Source organism: Penicillium longicatenatum, assembly GCF_028827895.1.
Source record: "Penicillium longicatenatum strain IBT 33135 chromosome Unknown contig_3_segment0_segment0, whole genome shotgun sequence".
Lineage (NCBI taxonomy): Eukaryota > Fungi > Ascomycota > Eurotiomycetes > Eurotiales > Aspergillaceae > Penicillium > Penicillium longicatenatum.
In genome coordinates, this window is record NW_026643121.1 from 3,376,186 (window position 1) to 3,397,622 (window position 21,437).

The following is a 21,437-nucleotide window of genomic DNA, read 5'->3' on the forward strand; positions in this document are numbered from 1 at the left end:
ACTTCCTCGGCCGTTCCACAGATCAAACCCGCTCTCTCATCGCAATTCTCCAATGGTCGACTCAAAATATCCTCTCCATTAGAAGGATCAATAGCCCTTTCCCCCAGCACATTCCACCACCAGTGCAACAGGGAACAGCTCATACAAGCGGCGTAGCTTCGCCTCACTCGCACCAGTCACAGGCGACAAATACACGCCGTGACCCTTCACAAGGGCGTGCACTACATCGGGTACCAATCCGCCACTATACCGAAGGGTATACTTCTTCTCCACGTACTGCGTAATCAGGCCCATGTAAGCCGGACTCTCAGCGGCAGCGCGAAGATTGGCTGGAGCAAAGTAGCGAGTCTTGAAAGGCGCGTCTGCGAGTTTGACATCGGACCGAATGATCTCGTGGTTCTGTCCCGATTCTCCAATGCCAATCTCCAGACATTGGGGCTTGCCACCGGGGACCTTCAGCGCAACGATGGCAGTGGTACGGGGTCCAAAGACGCCCAAGATGGAAGCGATTTGTTTCTCTGAAGGCTTCTGATGAATTGCCGAGCTTCCGTCCCAGATACCGATAATAGTTCCCACGGTCCAATTGGGTGCAATGATAGAACTTCCGTCTAGCGGGTCAAAGGCGACAGTGTACTTTTCTGAGCCGGCGGGAACATTCTCCGCGTCTTCGCCGTCGCGAGCAGGTCGCTCGATTGGCTCTTCTTCACTGCTCGCCGTCAAGACAGAGGGACACTTGGCAAGTGTTGCTCGGAGAAGGTTCTCTGCTGCGATGTCGACGTTCAACTGGCCATCGCCGAATGTGTTTGTGGTTCCCGCCAGGGAGACGTGCTGTGACTGACGTAGTGACTTTGCGATGTCAGCGATGCAGTCTAGAAGTCCCGGTAGCACGGAATTGCATAATTCCGTGCGGCCGTGTGGCATTAAAAGGTCTTTGAAGTCAGCCATTGTGAGTTGTTGGTGGGAAATCAGCTCGGATTGTTCAATGACGTTGACTTGGAAGTTGGTTTGGTGGGGCTCTTTGGATAGCTCATTGCCCCACCTAGCCATATTCAAAGAAAACAATTTGTCGCGTTCAACATTCCTGTCTTTCTGAAATGCGAATCAATGGATGCCTCGATGACCTTTCAGCATTTCTCTTGTCAATGAATGTCTGTTCAAGTAATTTTGGATGTCGGCCTGTCTTGTTTCATCCTAGGTACCCAGACGGTGAACTATCTACACTACACACCGAAACCCTTATTCGTCAACCGTAGAAATTTGAGGCGAGATATCAACCGGCTGAACATACTAACGGCTTCTTTGAAACCGCTGTCTATGATACACCCAAGACTGACACAAGTGGGATAGTATCTTCAATTCCCCACGATTCCATTCGACACAGTTGCTTTTACCTTTGCGATTGCTGGGTCAGTCCAGTCGACACGGAACGCTGGTCTTGCCATTTTGTTACACTGGTGACTTGATATCGAAAATTTTTGATACCGCAATCTCAACAAGCAAGGCCGTGGTGTCAAGTCGGTCAGAATACAACATTAGCATCATGATGAATCGAAAGGGCCCCGCGAGAATTGAACAATCATAAATCAATTAATCTTGTAGGTGGTCCAACAATCAATTAAATAAAGGCTCGAAATACATCATGATCAATCATAGACCAGTAGTTTCGAAATCACAGAGTATTCTGCTCGGCGACTACAGCAGTCTCCTGCTTCTTGGATTCGATACCAGACAGGCCATATACAGTGATGAAAGCCATACCCATAAAGGCAGACACGCAGGAAAAGACCATCGCGACGATACCCTTTGCTGTGAATCCAGCGGGCAGCCACGGGAGCTGCTTGTTTTGACCAGTGAGGTCAAGCAGATTTACGGTGTTAGCCGCGGCGTTGCCTTCGTATGAGACGTCAGCAGTCTTGCAGATATTGATTTCGTTGTCGGTCAACGACATCTGCTTTTGAAGCTCCTCGGGCGCTTCGATAAATGACATTGCCAAGCCCTGCTGCAAGTGCCAGTCGATGTGGCAGTGGAAGAACCAAACACCCGGGTTATCGGCCACGAACCGGATAACAAAGTTGCCCTGTGGAGGTGCGACGAAGGTGTCTCGACGAGCAGGGTATTTCGGAAAACTACTGGAGGGGTTTTCGGTAGCATTATAAGCGACTGGGTCGCCCTCAGCGAAGTCGTAGAAAGAAGCACCGTAAGAGGGAGTGCGGCTGACGACTTGGAAGTTGTGGCCGTGTAAGTGGAAGGGGTGGGAACCCGTGTCCTGGTTGTTGAGGATCACCTCAATGACGGCGTTATGCTCTAGAATGAACGGGTGTGTGTATTCGCCGTAAACCTCGGCATTGGTGGAGAAGTCCCCGGATGTAAGGACTGAGTATAATGTTGGGACCTTTGGCTTCGTGTAGGAAATATTGTTGAAAAATGCGTATCCCGCACCATTATCCAGGTTAGCCATAATGACATCGACCTCGATGGTCATGTCCGGGTCCGGGAGAAGAGCCATCCGGTCGTGGGGAACAAGCTTGAAGTCATCGTATGGAACAAGGTCGGAGGCAGTGTCTACCGTCATCACAGCCTGAGGGTGAGCCGCACTGCTATTGTACTCAAGCCAGTTGGTCTGGTTGAGCTTAAGGGTGGGCGAAATCGTATCTAATAACTCGGAGTCGGCAACGGTCACGATTGGATAATTTTTGTCCGTCGAGTTTTTCATGGTAACCAAGATAGAATAACGTTGCGCCACGGCGATATAGAGAATGTCGGCCTCTTGTTCGTCAACATACACGCCATCAATTTCAACAATCCGAAAAGTGTGATCCTCGATGTAGAAATACTGCGCCACAAAGGCACCGATATTGATCAATCGCAGTAGATATGTCTTTCCTGCTTCGACGGGGATATTCGTGGCGCTCACGGTATCATTGAAGAGGAAGGAATCCGGAACAGGCTCGGCCCCAGTAGGGTTTTCAACACGGATAAACGGAATATCCTCAACAAGCTCGTGGTACCAATCACTCATGGTCACGGTATATTCTTCATCATACATATCGTTGAAGTATGACTGATTATCGTGCACAATCAAAGCTTGGCGATATCCATCCGGGTAACAGGCATCAGTGTGACAATGGTACCAGTAAGTGCCATTTTGCGGAATAGTGAAATTATAGGTGATCGAGGAACCAGGAGGGACTGGACACTGGGTAACCATTGACGGACCATCCATGTTGTTGGTCCCATTCTGGAACATGCCATGCCAATGGATGGTAGTGTCCTTGTCGCCCAACCCGTTGTACATATTGACAACTAAGCGATCACCCTTGTCTACCTCAATGACGGGCAGAGGCCACTGGCCGTTAACACCCACCACCTTGCGCTCATGAAGACCGTCGGGGTTCACATTGACCCATGAGACATTGAAATCCAGAGTCACTGTCTTCGCCTGGCAGTACTGCGCAAAAGGCAGGACTGCCATAAGCCATAACAATAGGCTTTGTAGAACAGCCATGTTGTGTTTGACGTGTTCGCCAAGGGGTAAAGGTGAAGGAAATCCCGTCAAAATAATGAAAGAGGCCTCGGGCCCGTCAGAAAAGCGAAAGATTGATTAGCAAAAAAACACGAACCCTTTTTAGTCAAGACCAAAATCCCGGTACTAACGAGAAAGTCAAAACCCCGCCCGGGTTGGCCGATCTTTCCAATCTTCCGTGCCCTAATCAGATGAACCTTGGAAAAGGCCAATGCGGGTTCACGTGTGAGTCAATCAGAGTTCCATTGGGTCGGCTCGCATAGCTAGCCTCGTTATTCTCGTGTCGGATGGGGCAATCGAGCACGCCTGCTATCGCTTCTGGCGGCTCAGTTTCATGACTTGAGTGGAGCTTGAGTAGGAGCCCGTGGTCGTTGGTATGAAATCTCCACCACGGCGAATCATCAGGCGAAAGGCTAATGAAAAAGCTTACGCCAAGCATGATACCGGGTCCGCGTATTTTTCAAAATTACGTCTAGTTCGATTACCGGACCCCATGGGACCATAACAAGCCGGCTACTTCTCGTTTTGTTGAATTCTTGAATCACTTCTCTTCCTAGCCTTGGGCTGTCAAAAGCACATCAGGCAACATGGGCAATAACCAAGTTTTCGCGGTCACCGGTAAGACTCAATGCTCCCATTTTTCGACGCAGTCGCTAAATCTTTCTGTCCAATTTAGTCTTTTTCATTTGTTTCCGAGAATGTCTCGAAACGACAGTCGTTGTGTCGGTTCTACTGGCCTTCTTGAAGCAGTCGCTGTACAATGATGATCGCCCGACATATAAACGATTGGTAAAACAAGTATGCGGAACCTCTCCTCAATTTCATGCGACTTGATGTGCTAACAGCGACAGGTCTGGCTGGGAATCGCTGCAGGCTTATTGATCTGTTTAGCGGTGGGCGCGGGTATGATCGGTGCTTTCTACACTCTTGGAACAGACACTTTCTCTAGCACCGAGGACATTTGGGAAGGTGTTCTGGGAATTATCGCATCGATTATCATCACCATAATGGGAGCTGCCCTCCTGCGCGTGTCTAAGCTTCAAGAGAAATGGCGCGTCAAGCTTGCTAAGGCCCTTGATCATGAGAAGAACCCTACTGAGACAAAGAAGGGTCGGGTCAAGAGATGGTTGGAGAAATACGCCATGTTCATTCTCCCATTCATCACCGTTCTCCGTGAGGGTCTTGAATGCGTTGTCTATGTAGGTGGCGTGGGATTGGGACTTCCTGCTACTTCTTTCCCATTGGCTGTCTTCTGTGGTCTTTTGGCTGGTGTTGCAGTGGGCTATGCTATCTACCGGTTCGTGCATCCCCGTCGATAAAAATATACAGAGCTAACCTTGGCATGTTCTTATAGAGGTGGACGAGAGACCTCAATGCAGATATTCTTGATTATCTCTACTTGCTTTCTCTATCTTGTGGCAGGTGGCCTATTCTCTCGAGGTGTTTGGTACTTTGAAAACAACGCTTGGAACCATATTATCGGAGGCGACGCGTCCGAGACTGGCTCTGGTGCCGGATCCTACGATATTCGAAAGAGTGTCTGGCATGTGAACTGCTGCAACCCAGAGATAGGAGGTGGTGGCGGTTGGGGTATCTTCAACGCCCTTCTCGGTTGGACCAATTCAGCCGACTACGGCTCCGTGATCTCCTACAACCTTTACTGGATTTGCGTGATGATTGGCTACTCGTTGATGTTCTACCGTGAGAGGCGTGGAGCTATTCCCGTCATTGACCCAGCCATGAACAGCATCAAACGGAGAAAGGCCAAGGTCAGAGCCTTCATTTTGCGCCGTCCCTATGAGGACCCGGTGGCACCGGTGACACCGGTTGAGACAACAGGCCCCGTGCCGGAAAAGCGTGCGGAGGCTGCTCTTATAGCTCTTTAGAATTAATCAGTTAGGGCGCACAGTTCCTGGTATTGAACGGGTCAATATGGAAGAAGTTTCCAATCAAAATAAACATATCAGTTGCCATTCGAGAATATGTACGAGAGGCTGGAAGAAGAGGAAAATTCCCAGGGCTGAGTTGGCAGCATTGTTTCCCACACCACGTTGTAACGTATTTCACAAGCGGGGGAGCTGCATATCAATCCCTCACTCTCAAGGTTTCAGAAAAGAATTTGAGGACCCATTCACCCTAATATTCTTTAACCCGTGGTCCGTGGTCCCTGTCCCTCTGTTACCTGAGCGTACGGTGGGGCGCCAATTTTTCTTGGTAAAACTCAAGCATCTGCTGGTTCCACACTCGTATCACGCTAGTATTTTAGATTGATAATCTTATCATAAAACGAATTCGACGAAATCTGATATGCGAAAAAGTTTGATTCGGTGGCTTCGCCAACGTCAGCCATTGGCTAGCGTGCTCCGGTAGATCACGTAAACTGGAACCTTGAAATGCCGAGGTGGATTGACTTCCGTATCGAGCGGGTCTCGCTTGGTTTTACCCTGATACACTACCGTTACTTGGGAAGTGCATGATCTGTCTCACATGTTCCCTTTTAGAGGTTAGCTTCCGAGCTGGAACGCTCTGGTTTGGCTCTCAGGATCATTACCGCCATTCCCGAGGTCTATTCCTATTCGGCTTCGAGTTTCCCACGGAACCTAATCTTCTATGGAACTCCTTGAAAATGACGCACAGAAGAAAATTTGAATCAGCTGTCACGGGCTTTTTTTTATCTGATTGATTTTGATTCTGATTAGATAAAAAAAATTAGACTTTACCATACTTGCCCCAACTAGTTTCTTTGGCGCACGACACATTCTTTTTCGCTGATTTTATCATCCATGTGCTTAGTACTCCGTTAAAGTCTCTTAAAACTACAAGCCACCACTGATCGATGTCTGATCTATAGGGTGAAAAATTAAGTACTGTTGAATGCCCAGGTTTCAATGCCCAACGGCGAATTTCCAACGGTTCCCCTATCAGATCGTTGGAAGAGTAATTTCCAAGATGATCTTCCGGCTCTATTTCCAATCTCGATCTAAAAATCATCTTGGCATCTTGGCATATTATGCGGCAGTAACTCATATATGACACCATTTTGCTCAGTGTGGATCTTAATCAACGGAGAGATACCGAATTGGCAGCTTTGAAGGTCTGCCTTGATCCGAGTTCTCGCTCTTGGCCCTCGCTGCAAATCTCTTCGGTGGGGTGGCTGATTGATAACTGTGCTCCTCCCAGTAGTCGGGGAGAGCCGATCGTACTCAGTAGAGATTTTCCTTTCATGCTTAACACTTAATATCCAAATGCTACCATGAGTGAATCCAAAGCCACAAAGGCTGCTGCAAAGAGATTGCGCCAATCTAATAATGAGTGGAGCAATGAATACTTTGCCATTGCTATCGGCTCGATTATGTGTCTATTTGCTATGTACCACTGGTTAAGTGTGATTCACTTTCACTATGGCCCAAGAAGGAGGTATCCTGCGTTAACTCGGAAGTATAGGTATTTTGAATCCATTCCTCTACTCCTACAGGCTCAGTATTAAACACACGTTTCTTATATGCAATAGGCAAGCTCGCCGCTTTCTCGCCAGCTCAACGATGGGACTAAGAACCGATCGGTCTATTCTGTATATCATCTATTGGGCTATCAATCTAATTCTTGCCCTGACCAATGTTGACCTTACCGAAGTGACATATGTAAGTGAAAAACAAAATCATGTTGTGGCTTCTGTATATTCTTTGCTGACGGGTTCTCGGATTTGTAGATTGCTAAGCGATTCGGCTGGTTTGTACTTAGACGCCTTTCACTTCTCCCGTTCGGTATTGACAAATATTTATCGATAGGATTTCAGTCGCGAATCTGGTACTTTTGGTCTTTCTGGCGTTAAAGAATACGCCTCTCGCAATATTGACTGCGAAATCCTATGAGAAGCTTCGCCCGCTCCACAAGGTTGCCGGTTACACCTGCATCTTCACAAGTGTCCTGCACGCTGTAGTGTACCTATCTACGTGGTCAGAAACCGGAAAGCTGAAGAAGATGGAGAAGAGGAAGAATTATGCCGGTGCTATTGCAGGTCTTGCTATGGTAATTGTTGGATTTTCAACTATCACCTACTCCATGCGCAGACATTATGAACGTGAGATATTCACCAGATTACTTCTTTACACTCAATACTAATGACATATCTATAGTCTTCTACATGTTACATCTGTACATGTTCATCTTGATTATGATTACTGTCGGGATGCATCGTCCGGAATTCTCAAGCTCAACCGTGATCATCGTGATCTTCACGGCCTGTCTTTGGGTCATGGATCGCCTCATCCGGGGCGCAAAGATAATGTGGAACTTCTTTGGAAATTATGCCACCGTGACAGCTTTACCTAATGAGGCTCTTCGGGTAAAGCTCAGTCGTCGCGTGCACTCCAGTCCTGGTTCCCATGCCTTCTTGTGGGTTCCCGCCATCCGCTGGGTCGAAAGCCATCCATTTACTCTCCTTTCTTCGACCCCCTCAGAGTTCGTGATTCGAGTGTATGGTGGGTTTACACGGGATTTGTATAGAGCTGCCCAGCAAGCACCGGGCATGTCTTTACGCTGCTCCGTGGACGGCCCATATGGCCAAGTCCCTAATTTTAGGAACTTTGACAAGGTCGTTCTTGTCGCCGGTGGCAGTGGTGCTAGCTTCACATTTTCCGTTGTGTTGGACTTGATTGAGTCAAACACTCCGGTGATCAAGTCAATCGATTTCATCTGGGTAGTAAGGAACCACGGTAGGTTGTACTTTGATATTGAAACGACGGTTGGTTCAACATAGTCTGACTATTATCCGTAGATAGTCTCGAATGGTTCGCCCAAGAGCTGAAGCAACTTCAGTCTCATCCGGAAGTGAATGTACTCATCCATATCACTCGCCCGACCGATATTACCAGGCTATCATCTCTGACCTCAGGCCCACTCTCAGAAAAGGTTTCTGTGGATGGAAACTTATCTCTAGTAGAAAGTTCTCGAGCCGTTTCAGCTCATGACCTTGAGAAGAGCACTTTGCAAAAAGTGACGGCAAAATTGCCCTCAATCAGTGAATTCCGACCTGGGCGCCCAGATATTGGAAGTCTCATCGAAGCCGCGGCCACAAAAGGCGGCAACTCGGATGATCGTGTCATCGTCGGCGCTTGTGGTCCTAGCGACCTTATCAGCACGATACGAAATGCCGTCAACGATGACATTCGTGATGATGGGTTATCAGTCACACTTTACACTGAGGTAAGTTGAGAAAAGCCAGACCATAGAACATGACTAATATTGTGATGCAGGAATTTGCATGGTAAAATAGTGAATAGTTGATCTTAACAGCCCCATTAGTCAGAGACAGACTTTTAGAGCCAATCATCCCCAAAGATTCATGTGTCCTTGTCTTCTTGGGCTGCAACGGCCTGTGTTGTAGAGTTGGTTGTCGGCTGATGGTAATATTTCAGCGTTGAGACTTTGCAAATGCTTGATAAGCTCTATAGACGTTGCGAAGTGGCGGGGTCTTGCTAATTTAGTGAGATAGGCTGTAGATGACCGGGGCAAATTGTCCGAGGATAGGCCGATGTCTGACATAACTCTCATGCATAACATTCATACAAGAGACATTTTGGTATACGTAAAGAATAGTGCGAGAATCTGACCGAAGTCCTTTCGGAAAATCAGAAGATTTTCTCGGCATGCGCATTAATATGGAACATTGTATGTTGAGAGGCCTGAGATACTACTCGCAAAAATTTTCAACAAGGTGGTGTCTGGTATCCTAGATGAAGAATCTGGATGTGATGGCTATTTCATTTCGCCTCTGATGGAGTACCCCGAAGACCAGTTGCTGCTGATTAATTGGAAGTCTGTCGATGTGAGTTCGCGGGCCATTTTACAAGGTGGAATAAAAGCTGACTCTCGCTCCCAGGCTCACCATGAGGAATTTGAGAAGAAGCCTGGCTTCAAGGGGTGCATTGATGCTTTGTATGACTATTACAAGGAATTTGTTGTTCCCTGGCACATTACTGAGTTGACTCGGGTACAATAAGTAGCTCAATACTGTCCGTTGAATCCTATCAATCATTCAGGTGCAGAATAAACAAGATGTGAATAGCTCGCAGTGTGTGAGACTTCCCAAGTTTCGCTTTGTATGTACGTCGACTTCAATCCCCGCATTTTACGGATGAGGTGGAACCGAAATTAGACCGAAATTGGTCCACGATGATGGCATGTCATTTCGTCGAAGATATAATACAGTACGCTCTTCCATTCATCACTCTTATCATCCAATATCCAATGTCAGGAACACAATGAGCTGTCCCAAGTTTTTCGTTGTTGCACGCGTTGTTGGACGCGATGGAGCCCTTCCATTGGTATTCCCCCTTTCCCTCGAACGAAAACACGAAAACGTGACACATATGGATAACAGTGGAAGGACCGCTTAGTGGCCCCTTGTGGTGTATCCGCAACAGAGCCCCTTGGTGACTCATACTACTGGGGCCTGTAGGGCTACACCCATCCAATCGGATTCTTTCTCGGCCATGTCTCAACTGATATTTTCAAAGAAGAGATGGCCAAAGTTAATGCAGATGCGCTGCTTCGACATCAACAAGGTCTTGCGAGCCCTGATTATGATCTCCGCCACTATGACTGGGCTGGAGGCTGGCTCAAGCGTGATGATGACCCTGATCGCGACTCGACTACTAGCCATGTAGCCGTCCATCATTTCTAGGTGAAAGAGTCAAATCAGCGTGGAGATGTCCTCGATAAGCTGCGAAGCTTTGTGGCTGGTCAGAAGGGGCTGGCGGATGGGCTGCTTCAAAGCTGTGGTCTTCTCGAGGAATGTAGGGACGATAAAATGCTAACAATGTGGCTGCAGTATGTACACAGTTTCGACGAAAGGAAGATTACAAGCGCTGACCTGTTTCCTTTTTTTTTTTCTTCTTATTTTCTTTAGAGCCACCACTGCCGATGGATTTGAACGGTTTGTTTCATCGAGTTCATTCCAGTCGCTGCTTGCCGAAATCAAGCCGATGGTAGACAAGGAAGAGGTGCACAGGTCATTCCTTCAATGGTCACTTGGATATCAAGCCAAATCACCGGAACTAGTAGGCAAACATATATTGATGAGATGCATGCATTCCTTGACCTCCAATTGTTGTACCTAAAAGAATCCATTTCACTCATCGAATGTAACAATGTATTTAAATGACCATGGACCAAGCCACTACAGGGCTGATATATGGAACCTTCCAACCCAAAGTTAAAACCCAAAGTTGATCGGTTTCTGCGCTTTATAGTCTCTCTCCTTTCCCCTTCTGTCCAGACTCTAGATCCTGTAATCTTTTTGATTATTTTAGGTATGAAGCCAGCAATACGCTCAGATTGGCGGTTGACTACTTTTATTTCTCTCGATGAGAGCAGAACTTTCAATAGATATTCCTGAATACACACTATAATCTCTCACCATACGTCCTCCTATCAAACGGTTAGCACTACGGCAGACTGATATTTAGCTAAATATGGTTTCACTCACTTGATATCGTGCAGCAGACTTCAATTGCTGTATTGTTGCTTCTCCACTGCACAATGGTTAATGAAGAAGCTCACCAAGGGTACTTTGCACCTCACGAGCCATACGCCCAGAGCCGCAGATATAAATATATCCTTTATGATCTAGTACTAGCGACCGGAGACTCTTCTCGTTCTCCGCTAGCCGCTGCTGAACATACACCTTCTCATGAGGGGTCTGCCGAGAAAATGCAGTGTATATTTGGAACTTGTCACCAAGAATACTCTTATATTTCTAAATTGCTGTCAGTCGAGTTTTATAATATCATTGTACAGTACTGGATGAAATCTTCTTGCTCCTTGCGACAACCAAAGAATAGAATCATATCTCCAATTTCTGTACCAGACTCTGCCTGCTTTATTCTCTCTTGCACGAATGCCCGGAAGGGAGCGACACCCGTTCCAGGTCCAATCATCACAATCGGTCGAGTAGCATCGTGCGGTAATTTGAAACTTGAATGTCGGATGTGGATTGGGAGGCTTATATTGTATTTTTGTCGAGGCCCGGTTATCGTATAAGAGCTTTCTGTTTTGTTTGGCTGCTCTCCATTCTGCATGCGCTTGATAGCCAGCAGATAATTGGACGCTACTCCTTTGAAATCGTGTTGCGCCACGTTGACGGACTCAACAGCTGTGGTCAGGGAAATGGAATCTTTTTGCACTAAAGATGAAGACGAGATAGAATAGTATCGCGGCTGCAGTGCACGAACACCTTCGAGAGGAACTTCAAAGGGAATCGGACAGACCGGATGCTCTGGGCTGATTGACTCGATAAGCTGGGCCAGGTTTAAAAACCTGCTGCCAATTTCCTCTCGGAATGTGTCTTTGTTTTTGCTTAGTTCAAGCAATGTGTTTTTCTGAATACCATCCGGTGCAAAAGCAGCTAGTACAGCAAGAAACTGCCGCGAAACTGGACCACAGATCTCCATGTAGTACCTCAGAGCTGCTTCGTATGTTGTTGGTGATGGGCATGGTAGGTGTTTGACAGAGTCAAAAGCTGACATATGGATCACTGTCAGTCGCTTCTCTACCAGACCAAAAACGCGAAGAAAGCGATCGACCTCAATGTCGGAATTCGAATGCCAGACTGCAACGTGATCGCCTGTTTCATAGACTAGTCCTGAGCCACGGAGATCTATATCGATATGGAGGCAGTTTCAGTCCGGAGATTCGAAAAGTTCCTTGGACTCCAAGACCTTCGCAACGTACGGACTTTGGGGACCGTATTCCGTAGAGGTCTTCATGAGCTCCCCTTGGCACCTCTCTCCTAGAAATATGGACTCGGCCGCAGCTGTCTTCTCAATAACGGAGAAAATTCGGTTCAAACTTCTCTTCTTGCTCGTGAAGGTGCATGACGTTCTTGAGAGAGTCCCACATGACTTCCATGCCAGAAAATCTTCTTCCTGCGTCCCACTTCCATCATCGCCTTCTCCTCGGTCGGCGAAGGGCGTTGTACCGAATGGAATGGCTTACAAGAGACCTCCCCACACCCAACGAAGGCCAATCACTGGCAACCCGTTGGGCGAGCTGACGATGTTCTTATTCTGTCAAATGGGGAAAAGCTGAATCCCGTAGACATGGAAGGTGCCCTGACAACACGCCATCCAGCAATCACAGGTGCTGTCGTGATTGGCCAAGGCAAATTTCAGCCTGGGTTACTACTGGAAATCACTGGGGTAGATCTACATGATGAAGCTGAAAAAAGGAAACTTGTGGATCAGATTTGGCCGTTCGTTGTTGAAGTCAACAAGAAAGCACCCAAGCATGGACAACTCATGAAGTCTTTGGTCCTGTTGTCTTTCCCCTGAAAAGCCATTCCTTCGAACTCCCAAATTCAGCATTCGTCGACAACCGACAGTTGCTCTGTATGCCGAGTTGAATATACTAAAAAATGAGGGTTACCCTGACCAATGTTACCAGCGAGGTTAAATAGAACTTGCATAGTGCTTTCAAACTAGCATTAGAATGCCTCTGCATGTTCAGCATTGGTCATTTTTTCGGGTTTCGCTTCATCTTCGGGCCAATTTCCTCATTGGCTTGGTGTTAGTTGCCGAAGTTTGCAATTGTGGGCTGGGCACGTCGGTGGCGGCTGCGGCCACTTCGCTATGTATTTTGATGCAAATAATCACGGCCAAGGTCCCACCGCCTATCGTGCAACTGAAGAAGCTAATGGCCCACAAGCGGACCAAGGTATGTAGGTAAACGCCCAGATGGAGCAACGAAATTACTCCACTTAACAATTTATGTTGTAAGTTATGTTGTTAACCACTCAACTTTCATTCAAATCCCTGGTTCTCGAGATCCCTGGGTTCATTTCCCTCCGCATTCCGTTTATTTGGTTTCTCTAGGAGTATCTCACATTATTCGCGATATTGCAAGCTACACTTCTTTACAAAATGGATCGAAATCAGTTTCACCACTTACACAGAGATTCTTTCTCGAACCCTCTTTCAAAACACGCTATGCCTATTACAGTTACTTTACCCCTGATTTCTTTCCTTGGCAGTATTCCAGTATATTCGTAAATATTAGTACAAAAATAGCCCCGGTATTACGTTTGTATGGCTTTCGGGGTTCTATAATGTCGAACCTACAAACAAGGCAAACAGAATGGGGATCTCCCCAATCTGGCTACCAGGCCAGACATCGGATTCCAATCTGTTAACCATAGCTAAGTGAGTGTGCCAACTATAGATTGGAACCTCTTCGGCCTGTGATTAGGGCCGTTACGCCCTTATGTAGGAGTATATCAACATGGGATTTCACAGTAATCAGGCCGCGCCATAACACTTGACTTACTGACTGACCATTGAAAGATACGTTCGTGAATAATTCGCTATTAAATCGCGTCAAAACGTAAATGTCTATTAATAATAATTAATTCCTAGTGTGGGCTTGGGTGTTAAATACATAGAACATGACCGTAGGTCTCCCCTCGGGAATATAAGAACAATCATTTCTCTGAACTATAATAGGACCGAGAGAGGTATTGTGATCTGGCTTCCTATACTTAACTGGTAGATTTGTCGATAGCATAAGCTTAGGATTTCAAGGAGGCTATACTCCAACGCTCTGATGGAGAGATTTCTTTGGATGCTCGGGTTTTCCTAGCTAGAGATCGTGGGTACAGACATCCCGCGACTCGTCTTGTGTTGCAGCGCCCCATATTATGCGAAACAGCCGCATCGTCTTAGACTCCTGTCGGGCACATAACACTACTCCTCGCGTGATGAGATGCTCCGTAATAGCCTGATAGACTCTATCCCCCTCTGTGCGATGTACTTTGACTTCCAGCTCCATGAGGTGCAGGGACTGAACGGTTACGTCATCAAAAACGGCCCTATACCCATCGATGCGCAACGTCTTCCACTTGGGATTTAGGTAGGGGCCGTAGCTAACAAGGCTTTCCCAGGCGATATTGCTCTGGAACTCTTCCGCCAACTGCTTCTGCTTTGTGCTCCAGATATGATTTGTATTTAAGAAAGCTTGCCGCTTACACACAAACGTCGTCTCATTGCCGTACCTATCCCATCGACAGTCTTTTGCGTAGTGGCGCACATTAGATTCTGGTGTTGGCAAATGGGCCTTTACTACCGAGATCTGCCGGTCACCGCGAATTTTGGTCCGGAACATGAGTCCCTGCTGTGTGTACACCGGGAGAGTAGTATCATAATATGTGATCGGGTCAAGCTTTTCTGGATTGTGTCCCACTGCATTCAGCTTCGTTAACACAGTATGAGGATTCATATCGCAGATCGCCCATTGCAGGCTGATTTGGTCTTTGATTTTGGGCCAGCAGTTAGAAGGGGCTATGAGGTAGAGCAACGCAACGAGGCCGAGAGGCTTCATGGATGGAATTCGCGACCGAAGTTGACTCGGCTCGCAAAGTTGGATGGAGGGAAATATCGAGTCTGCTCCCTGCTTAATGGACAAGACAAAAAGTGATTTAAAAGATATTTTACGTTGGAACTCAATTCCTGGAGGTAGTTGCTTCTTATCTGTAGGGGCAAAGACAAGCTCAGTCCATGACATCAATGATCCAAAACTCGGACATCACCGATTCAAATACCATCTTTGTGACTTCTCTTTTCTAACCCAAGGAATCTATAAGAGGCCTTTATATAGCTACGTCTAGACCCTTTATCGTTTTCTACTTAAATAAGGATATAATACTCTATATATCGGTTTATTCCCGCTAGGCTACTATATTACGTAGATATATACTTAGGACTAAAACGGGTTATAGTGAATAGCCTAGGATTCGGGATAGATTCTATGAGAGCAAAGTGGTGAAACTGAATTCGATCCATCCTGTACTGTATGCACCTTTTTCTACTTCGAATACTCTGGCTACTCCCTGAATGTAAATGTATCATTTTTATGACCTTCACAGTTATGACCTTCACAGTTATGACCTTCACAGTTATGACCTTCACAGTAAATGTAACGATAGATTTACATCTTAGGTCACTTAACTTAACCCCTTGGAAGTTGAAATGTGGCAAATTATGATAAGTAATTTGAGATAAATTGAAGACAATACTTAGCGAATGCTAGGTCTTTAGTGAGATTCTTACTGTGATAGACGGCTGACATTTGGTGGAATAATGCACGCAAAAAACTTCAGAATACGTCTTCGTATAAAAGTTGCTACTTTCTCTTAGGCATTTAGCATGCACTGTATCCTCCATCAACAGTCCAGTGTGCTGAAACGTTGTCAGTTAAATGAAAATCCTCGATATAGGTCAAGAGTACTCCACACGTACCTCCAGTTACATAAGAAGCATCATCGGTGAGAAGGAAACAAAGCACCTTAGCAATTTCATCCGGATTTCCCATACGACCCAGGCATGTGGCTTGGCTAGTCATTTCTGAACTGAAAAGACCCTTGGCTTCACCGTCGCGGAATATGGGAATGTCTATTGGACCACTTCACGGTATTAGCAACAACACAACTGATAAATGAGATATTTGACTTACGGGAGCAACGCATTCACGCGAGTACCATATTGACCAAACTCTCCAGCGGCAGACTCTGTCAGCCCTATCACGCCAAATTTGCTGGTCGCGTATGCAGCATTATGTGGGAGACCGCGGAGGCCAGAGGTGCTCGAAACATTGACAATCGCACCGCCGGGACGGGGCAGATGGGGAAGCTGAGCTCGCATACAGAACATGACTCCCCTGATATTCACGTCGAGCATTTTGTCCCAATCTTCTGTTTTCTGTGAAAGAGGTTAGTCTCAGAATGCTGGACTTACTTAGTCATGCATCGATATGGCTTACAACCGTCGCACAGGTTGTTTTGCCGTCACCCTCTGCGATGCCAGCAACGTTAGCGGCGCCATCCAAACGCCGAAGTCGCGAACTGTTGCTGCAATCCAGTCTTCGATCTGGTCATTTTTACTAGCGTCGACCCGTGTTAGGACCACTTTTGTGTTGTATGTGACACCTGACGCTGTCAGCTGTCATCCGCTACAATGCACATCCATACCCTTACATTTGCTCTTTGTCTCTTCAAGGCCCTTAAGATTCAAATCACTTAGTGCAAGCCAAGCGGCGCCCAACTCAGCAAGGCGAATAGCAACTGCTCGACCGATTCCCGATGCTGCACCCCGACCCGGAAGCTTATAAGGAAGGTATCGCCCATGGCCCGTTGCCTTATCAAGTTTTATTCAAGCCCCGCAGTCAGGAACACGTGGACATTATTATGAAGGACTGTGAGAGAAGCTTGAAGATTCTCCAACAGTGGGAATGATCGGAGTAGGTGCTGCCGGGAGAATAACTAGACATCAACACTCCTCCTAGACTGTTTGTTTTGGGTTTTTCTATAGCTATACGGTATATGAAATTAAGCAGCAAATCAGTGGTTTTACCTGTGCTATTGATCATATCATTGATCGCTTTTTGCCCTTGTATATTTGTTCCCCTTTTCATTGCACAATATATATCACCCCTAAGTAGAGACTATCACATACGACCATAGGGTGTGGAGAACAGGGCTTCCCGTCCGCTCAGCCGTACTTAAGCCACACGCCGGTTAGTTAGTAGTATGGTGGGTGACCACATGCGAATCCTAACTGTTGTATGTTTTTTTTTCTCTTTTGCTATACTCCTGACTCGAGTTCGACATGCGTTCTAGCTCTGATTGGTCAGTTCTGGAATTATTATATGCAAGAAAAGCCCCACACTCTCAAGACCAGTTCGCTAGCTTCACTGCAACCCTGTCTCTTCTACCATTGTATCGACGCAGTGTGTTCGCGCGGAACCACCTGTAAACCACTGTAAGTATTGAGTCTTACCACTACTGTACTATGGACATGGCCCGTTGAGTTCAGGATGACATATGGGTTTAGACCTTATGCATTCGGACGTATGGACCCTCGGATCAACTCTGGTGCAATGTCTCGGTCGATCTTCGGGGCATCTCGACAACTACACTGCATAACTTCCAAATCCCCACAACCCTTGAACATGGAACTTTGGGAGTATCTGGGGATCATGACTAATCGCCAATGACAATGAGCTACCCCTTATAGCGCTGTCTTCCGCTCGCTTTTTGATGATTGATAGCACTTACGCCTCATGGTGGTCAATCAAACACAACGTCAAGCATTCTATCATCAAAGACCATTCTCAGCGCAGCCGGGCTGCTCCTTCTCTATGGCATTTACCGATTGCTCAAGGTCGGGAAACGCGACCCACGACTACCACCAGGGCCGCCGACCGTGCCGATTCTTGGGAATATGCTGGATGTTCCCTCCACGGGCCTAGGCAAAAAGTAAACATCCGCATGATCTTGTTCTCAATGGCAGGGCTAATTGCGATTTAGATTCATGGAATGGTCACACCAATACGGCAAGATATATTCCCTCAAAGTGGGATCAGGAACGATCATTGTTATATGCGATCGCAAAGCTGTTCACGAATTGATCGATAAAAAAGGCAGCATCTACTCCGATAGACCGCCTAACATCGTCCCGCTCTTCATCACTCGCGGCAATTATATGACTATGGAATGCCAGAGTCCTGCATGGCGTGAAAAGCGGACAGTTGTGACTAGAAACCTCAATCCAAAATTACTTGATGAGAAACATTTCAGTGTCCAGGAGGCCGAGTGAGTCTTTGTTCTCAAACTGGACCCTTTGAGTAATGAGGTGACTGACTTTTGTCGACCAGAGCTGTCCTTTTAATGAATCGCTTAGCGACTGAACCGAAGAAATTCTTCCCCTACGCCAGACTATACGCGTCCTCAGTTGCCGCTGTACTGGCTTGGGAATTCCGTGCCAAGAGCCTCGACTCTTTCTGGTTCAAGGATGTCTCTGAAATGATCGAAGAGGTATCTTGGCCAATTTCACTGTTTTCAAAATCACGATCACTAACTTGAGTGCAATAGTGGCTCGAGGCAATCGAACCCGGTGCCAACCCGCCAGTGGATCCAATTCCTGCTTTGTGGCATTTGCCCGGCAAATGGAAGAAGCGTGCCTACCGCATGCGTGAGAAGATGGACACGATCTGGGGCAAAGGGCGCCAGTTGGTCGAAGAGCGCCGTGCCCGCGGCGACAAGCGTGAATGCATGATCGATATGAAGCTGGATGAGTACAACAAGGGCGGTTGGCCAATGAGTCAGCAGGGGCTCAACAACCTCTTTGGTGAATTGATGGAGGCTGGCGCTGATACCACTGCGAACCAGATCCTCACTTTGATCCTGGCTTTGGCTAAGAACCCCAAGTTTCAGGAAAGGGCTCGTGAGGAGATCTATGCCGTGTGTGGGACTGAGCGAGCGCCGCTGTTCTCTGACTTCGAGAAGCTGCCTTCTATCAACGCCATTGTGAAGGAGGGTCTCCGGTGGCGACCTACGTGAGTCTCCAACCACTTTTATTCGAAAGTTTTTGCTGAATGTTGGTATACCTGTAGGTCTGATCTTGGTCTTCCATCTTTATATAGATACGCATTATGAGGCAACCTGTACTCAGTCCTAGTCCGACCCCAACTAATACCTGGTTAGCCGTTCGCAACCATGGCGTTGAACCTGCCAAGTCGACCAGGTTTGAACAGAATCCAGCCATTATGGCAAAGGCTGAGATTCCCGGTTGCTTCAGGCGCCGGGCATCATGTGAATCTTAGCTTGATTGATAATTTATTTAGAAAGGTTGAACTTCAATTATAACTATGTGGGGTCGAATATGAATCATCGATCTTTGTGTTGCCCAATGACAATCGCGCAGCTCTTCTGAGAACCTTTTACTGATTGGTGGTCAATCTCATCGCCTAGTTAACATATCATACAACCCTTCAAAATGCAGAATAGAGCATATGCTCAAGCCTTAAAGGTTCAAGTAATAACCTGTGAGGCTCCTCTTTAGGAAGGAACTTTGACCAGTCTGAAGGAGCAACTTTGTGGATGAAATGCATATGTAAAACTGCAATAATATGAAGTAAGCTCTTACTTCTGCGCACAGACTAATTGGTCGGCAAAGAGAACTCTAGAGTAATATGAAACAGCAGATCAATGACTCGAATTGGCAGCAGAGATCTAGCTAGCATTCATAGAGAGACCATTGTTGTGATGTGAACTTTGCTAGTCCAGATACCACCAAATACGTTCGTTCTTGCATCTTGGCTTGCGGTTTGTATAGAATCCATTCAGGTCGGTAAATAGATAGAGAGATTAGGGATGACCACATGCATAGCATGTAAGCGAGGCCTCTCACTTTTCACTAGATTAGTCGTCCCAATCAAAATAAACATTAAACCTTGATTCTCCGACTAATCTCCTCCGTTCCAGCCGACTTCTCCAAGTCAACCGCCCGACCAAGATTAACCCTTGGCCCCAAAGCCCTCCGAATAATCCACTCCTTACTATTAACCTCCTCTTCAATCTCGTCTCTCTCCAATGGGGGAATCAGCTTCCCCTCTAACCGCCGCAATATAACCTCATCCTCAGGACGTGCAAAGTAAACAAGACTATACCTTGTGTACTCGGCCTGCGCACCAGGTGGGGCGCTCACGCGGTGAATATTCGATCGTAGGAGTCCATTGCTGAATTTCACCATTGCGTCGCCGAGGTTGATTATCGCGTGCCCTGGTAATGGACGTACGTAAATCCAGTCGTCGGTTCCGGGCATTTGGACTTGCAGTCCCCCGAGTCGGTTGAGTAGCACTGTAACTGAGCCGAAATCAGTGTGTTGGCCTAGTGCGACTCGTCTGTCGTTCATGGGTTGAGGCGGCGCTTTCACCCAGCGGACCTGATCGCCGCTAAGAGCGTTCTGGCGGTGCATGTTTGGTAGTGTGTTTGGTGGGAGGCCCATTTTGTCGTTGAGGATCGTTAGGATTAGAGTTACAACGATATGGGAGTTGCGCATGAAGGATTCGATGGGCTTTCTGTTCTGTTGGAGGAGGTTTGGTGCTGGGAGTTCTGCTGAGATACCGAGAATATCATCTTTTGAAACCTGTTTATTGTTATTTTTGGTGGGAAAACGTTGGATGGGAGATTTGGGTCTGAGATGATATCAAGAGAAAAAAGGTTGTTTGACTCACATTGTAGAATTCGTTTCGGTCCAAATTCCCCTCCTTATCCACCAGTGCTACACCCTGTGCTTTATACCCAAAGTACGAGTTCTGCTTGCTGAAGTCATACTTGTTCTTCTCTTCCAAACTGAGTTCAAAAAGCTCTTTGCCTACCCCGAACAATTTGTCGACATCTTGGAGCAGGGAAGTTCCGAGCTGAGAATCTTGGAAATCTAGGTAGAAGAATCCGATTTCCACGGACGCTTTGAAGAGGTAATCCAGCTCCTTTTTGTCTCCTGCTAGTAGTCTTTCGAGAGAGAGCCGAAGGAGAGGAGCGGTGGGTACGTCGTTGGGAAAGGGTGGAAGGTCGGGGTAGTTCATGCTGGGATCTCTCAAATCCTGGGGCTGCATTTTGATATTCGAATAGAAATTATTGAATACTGTTGTGGACTTGATCTTAAGACTTGGTGGCGCAACTTTGGAAGACCATGTACCTAACCTTATATATTGTGAAATGCGGGGGTATATGGGGTAACCGAGGAACGAGTCCGTATGGCGTGGACATGCGAAGATACGGTAAATACACTGAATATGTTCAATCTCAAGATTGTCTACCGATCTAATCTGCTCTCACAGACAGTAGGGACGGGTCAGCTTCGTTATGTTGGCATCTTTGATCACTAAAGCACAATCCCTCCGTAGAGGACTCGAGGATCGCATGACCTCTGTCGGAGTATGGAGGTACAGAATTACAAACTGTGGAAAACAAAACTGTTGAATTACTCCAATCAAGATCCCATTGGACTCATCGTATATTCACGGCGAATACGGAAGGCATGATCGATTGATCAATCTTAGGAAGGCACGACATCTCCAGATA

At 46.9% G+C, this 21,437-nt stretch overlaps 8 protein-coding genes across 8 annotated transcripts, besides 6 other annotated features; 3 read left to right on the forward strand and 5 right to left on the reverse strand.

The window, feature by feature from the left end:
- Window positions 1-87: 87 nt before the first annotated feature.
- Window positions 88-945, reverse strand: N7484_006613 (sedoheptulose-1-7-bisphosphatase; the record flags this gene model as incomplete). Its single annotated transcript, XM_057117031.1, has 1 exon — window positions 88-945. One exon carries the CDS (start codon window positions 943-945, stop codon window positions 88-90), a length of 858 nt encoding a protein of 285 aa, XP_056972914.1.
- Window positions 946-1,669: 724 nt separating this feature from the next.
- Window positions 1,670-3,505, reverse strand: N7484_006614 (Multicopper oxidase type 2; the record flags this gene model as incomplete). The annotated part of the gene is made up of 1 exon (XM_057117032.1): window positions 1,670-3,505. The coding sequence occupies one exon, from the start codon at window positions 3,503-3,505 to the stop codon at window positions 1,670-1,672; it is 1,836 nt and encodes a 611-aa protein (XP_056972915.1).
- Window positions 3,506-4,110: 605 nt separating this feature from the next.
- N7484_006615 (FTR1 family protein) lies at window positions 4,111-5,409 on the forward strand (the record flags this gene model as incomplete). The annotated part of the gene is made up of 4 exons (XM_057117033.1): window positions 4,111-4,141; window positions 4,200-4,321; window positions 4,375-4,820; window positions 4,878-5,409. The coding sequence occupies 4 exons, from the start codon at window positions 4,111-4,113 to the stop codon at window positions 5,407-5,409; spliced, it is 1,131 nt and encodes a 376-aa protein (XP_056972916.1).
- Window positions 5,410-6,776: 1,367 nt separating this feature from the next.
- Window positions 6,777-9,524, forward strand: N7484_006616 (ferric reductase family protein; the record flags this gene model as incomplete). Its single annotated transcript, XM_057117034.1, has 8 exons — window positions 6,777-6,967; window positions 6,999-7,164; window positions 7,233-7,252; window positions 7,312-7,604; window positions 7,660-8,238; window positions 8,301-8,728; window positions 9,122-9,193; window positions 9,240-9,524. 8 exons carry the CDS (start codon window positions 6,777-6,779, stop codon window positions 9,522-9,524), a joined length of 2,034 nt encoding a protein of 677 aa, XP_056972917.1.
- A 1,545-nt stretch (window positions 9,525-11,069) lies between these two features.
- On the reverse strand, window positions 11,070-12,513 carry N7484_006617 (NADPH--cytochrome P450 reductase; the record flags this gene model as incomplete). Its single annotated transcript, XM_057117035.1, has 3 exons — window positions 11,070-11,271; window positions 11,327-12,182; window positions 12,261-12,513. Coding segments are annotated over 3 exons (1,311 nt in total), but the record flags the coding sequence as incomplete, so codon positions are not given.
- Window positions 12,514-14,158: 1,645 nt separating this feature from the next.
- On the reverse strand, window positions 14,159-14,896 carry N7484_006618 (uncharacterized protein; the record flags this gene model as incomplete). The annotated part of the gene is made up of 1 exon (XM_057117036.1): window positions 14,159-14,896. One exon carries the CDS (start codon window positions 14,894-14,896, stop codon window positions 14,159-14,161), a length of 738 nt encoding a protein of 245 aa, XP_056972919.1.
- An 819-nt stretch (window positions 14,897-15,715) lies between these two features.
- Window positions 15,716-15,753: a sequence feature (Protein overlapping with rRNA (N7484_006619, KAJ5644112.1) was converted to a misc_feature.).
- A 60-nt stretch (window positions 15,754-15,813) lies between these two features.
- Window positions 15,814-15,977: a sequence feature (Protein overlapping with rRNA (N7484_006619, KAJ5644112.1) was converted to a misc_feature.).
- A 50-nt stretch (window positions 15,978-16,027) lies between these two features.
- Window positions 16,028-16,272: a sequence feature (Protein overlapping with rRNA (N7484_006619, KAJ5644112.1) was converted to a misc_feature.).
- A 72-nt stretch (window positions 16,273-16,344) lies between these two features.
- Window positions 16,345-16,499: a sequence feature (Protein overlapping with rRNA (N7484_006619, KAJ5644112.1) was converted to a misc_feature.).
- Window positions 16,500-16,547: 48 nt separating this feature from the next.
- Window positions 16,548-16,707: a sequence feature (Protein overlapping with rRNA (N7484_006619, KAJ5644112.1) was converted to a misc_feature.).
- Window positions 16,708-17,025: 318 nt separating this feature from the next.
- Window positions 17,026-17,031: a sequence feature (Protein overlapping with rRNA (N7484_006619, KAJ5644112.1) was converted to a misc_feature.).
- A 490-nt stretch (window positions 17,032-17,521) lies between these two features.
- On the forward strand, window positions 17,522-18,911 carry N7484_006620 (cytochrome P450 oxidoreductase; the record flags this gene model as incomplete). The annotated part of the gene is made up of 5 exons (XM_057117038.1): window positions 17,522-17,535; window positions 17,661-17,828; window positions 17,880-18,164; window positions 18,227-18,386; window positions 18,444-18,911. The coding sequence occupies 5 exons, from the start codon at window positions 17,522-17,524 to the stop codon at window positions 18,909-18,911; spliced, it is 1,095 nt and encodes a 364-aa protein (XP_056972921.1).
- Window positions 18,912-19,797: 886 nt separating this feature from the next.
- Window positions 19,798-20,968, reverse strand: N7484_006621 (putative oxidoreductase, 2OG-Fe(II) oxygenase family; the record flags this gene model as incomplete). The annotated part of the gene is made up of 2 exons (XM_057117039.1): window positions 19,798-20,499; window positions 20,588-20,968. The coding sequence occupies 2 exons, from the start codon at window positions 20,966-20,968 to the stop codon at window positions 19,798-19,800; spliced, it is 1,083 nt and encodes a 360-aa protein (XP_056972922.1).
- Window positions 20,969-21,437: the final 469 nt, after the last annotated feature.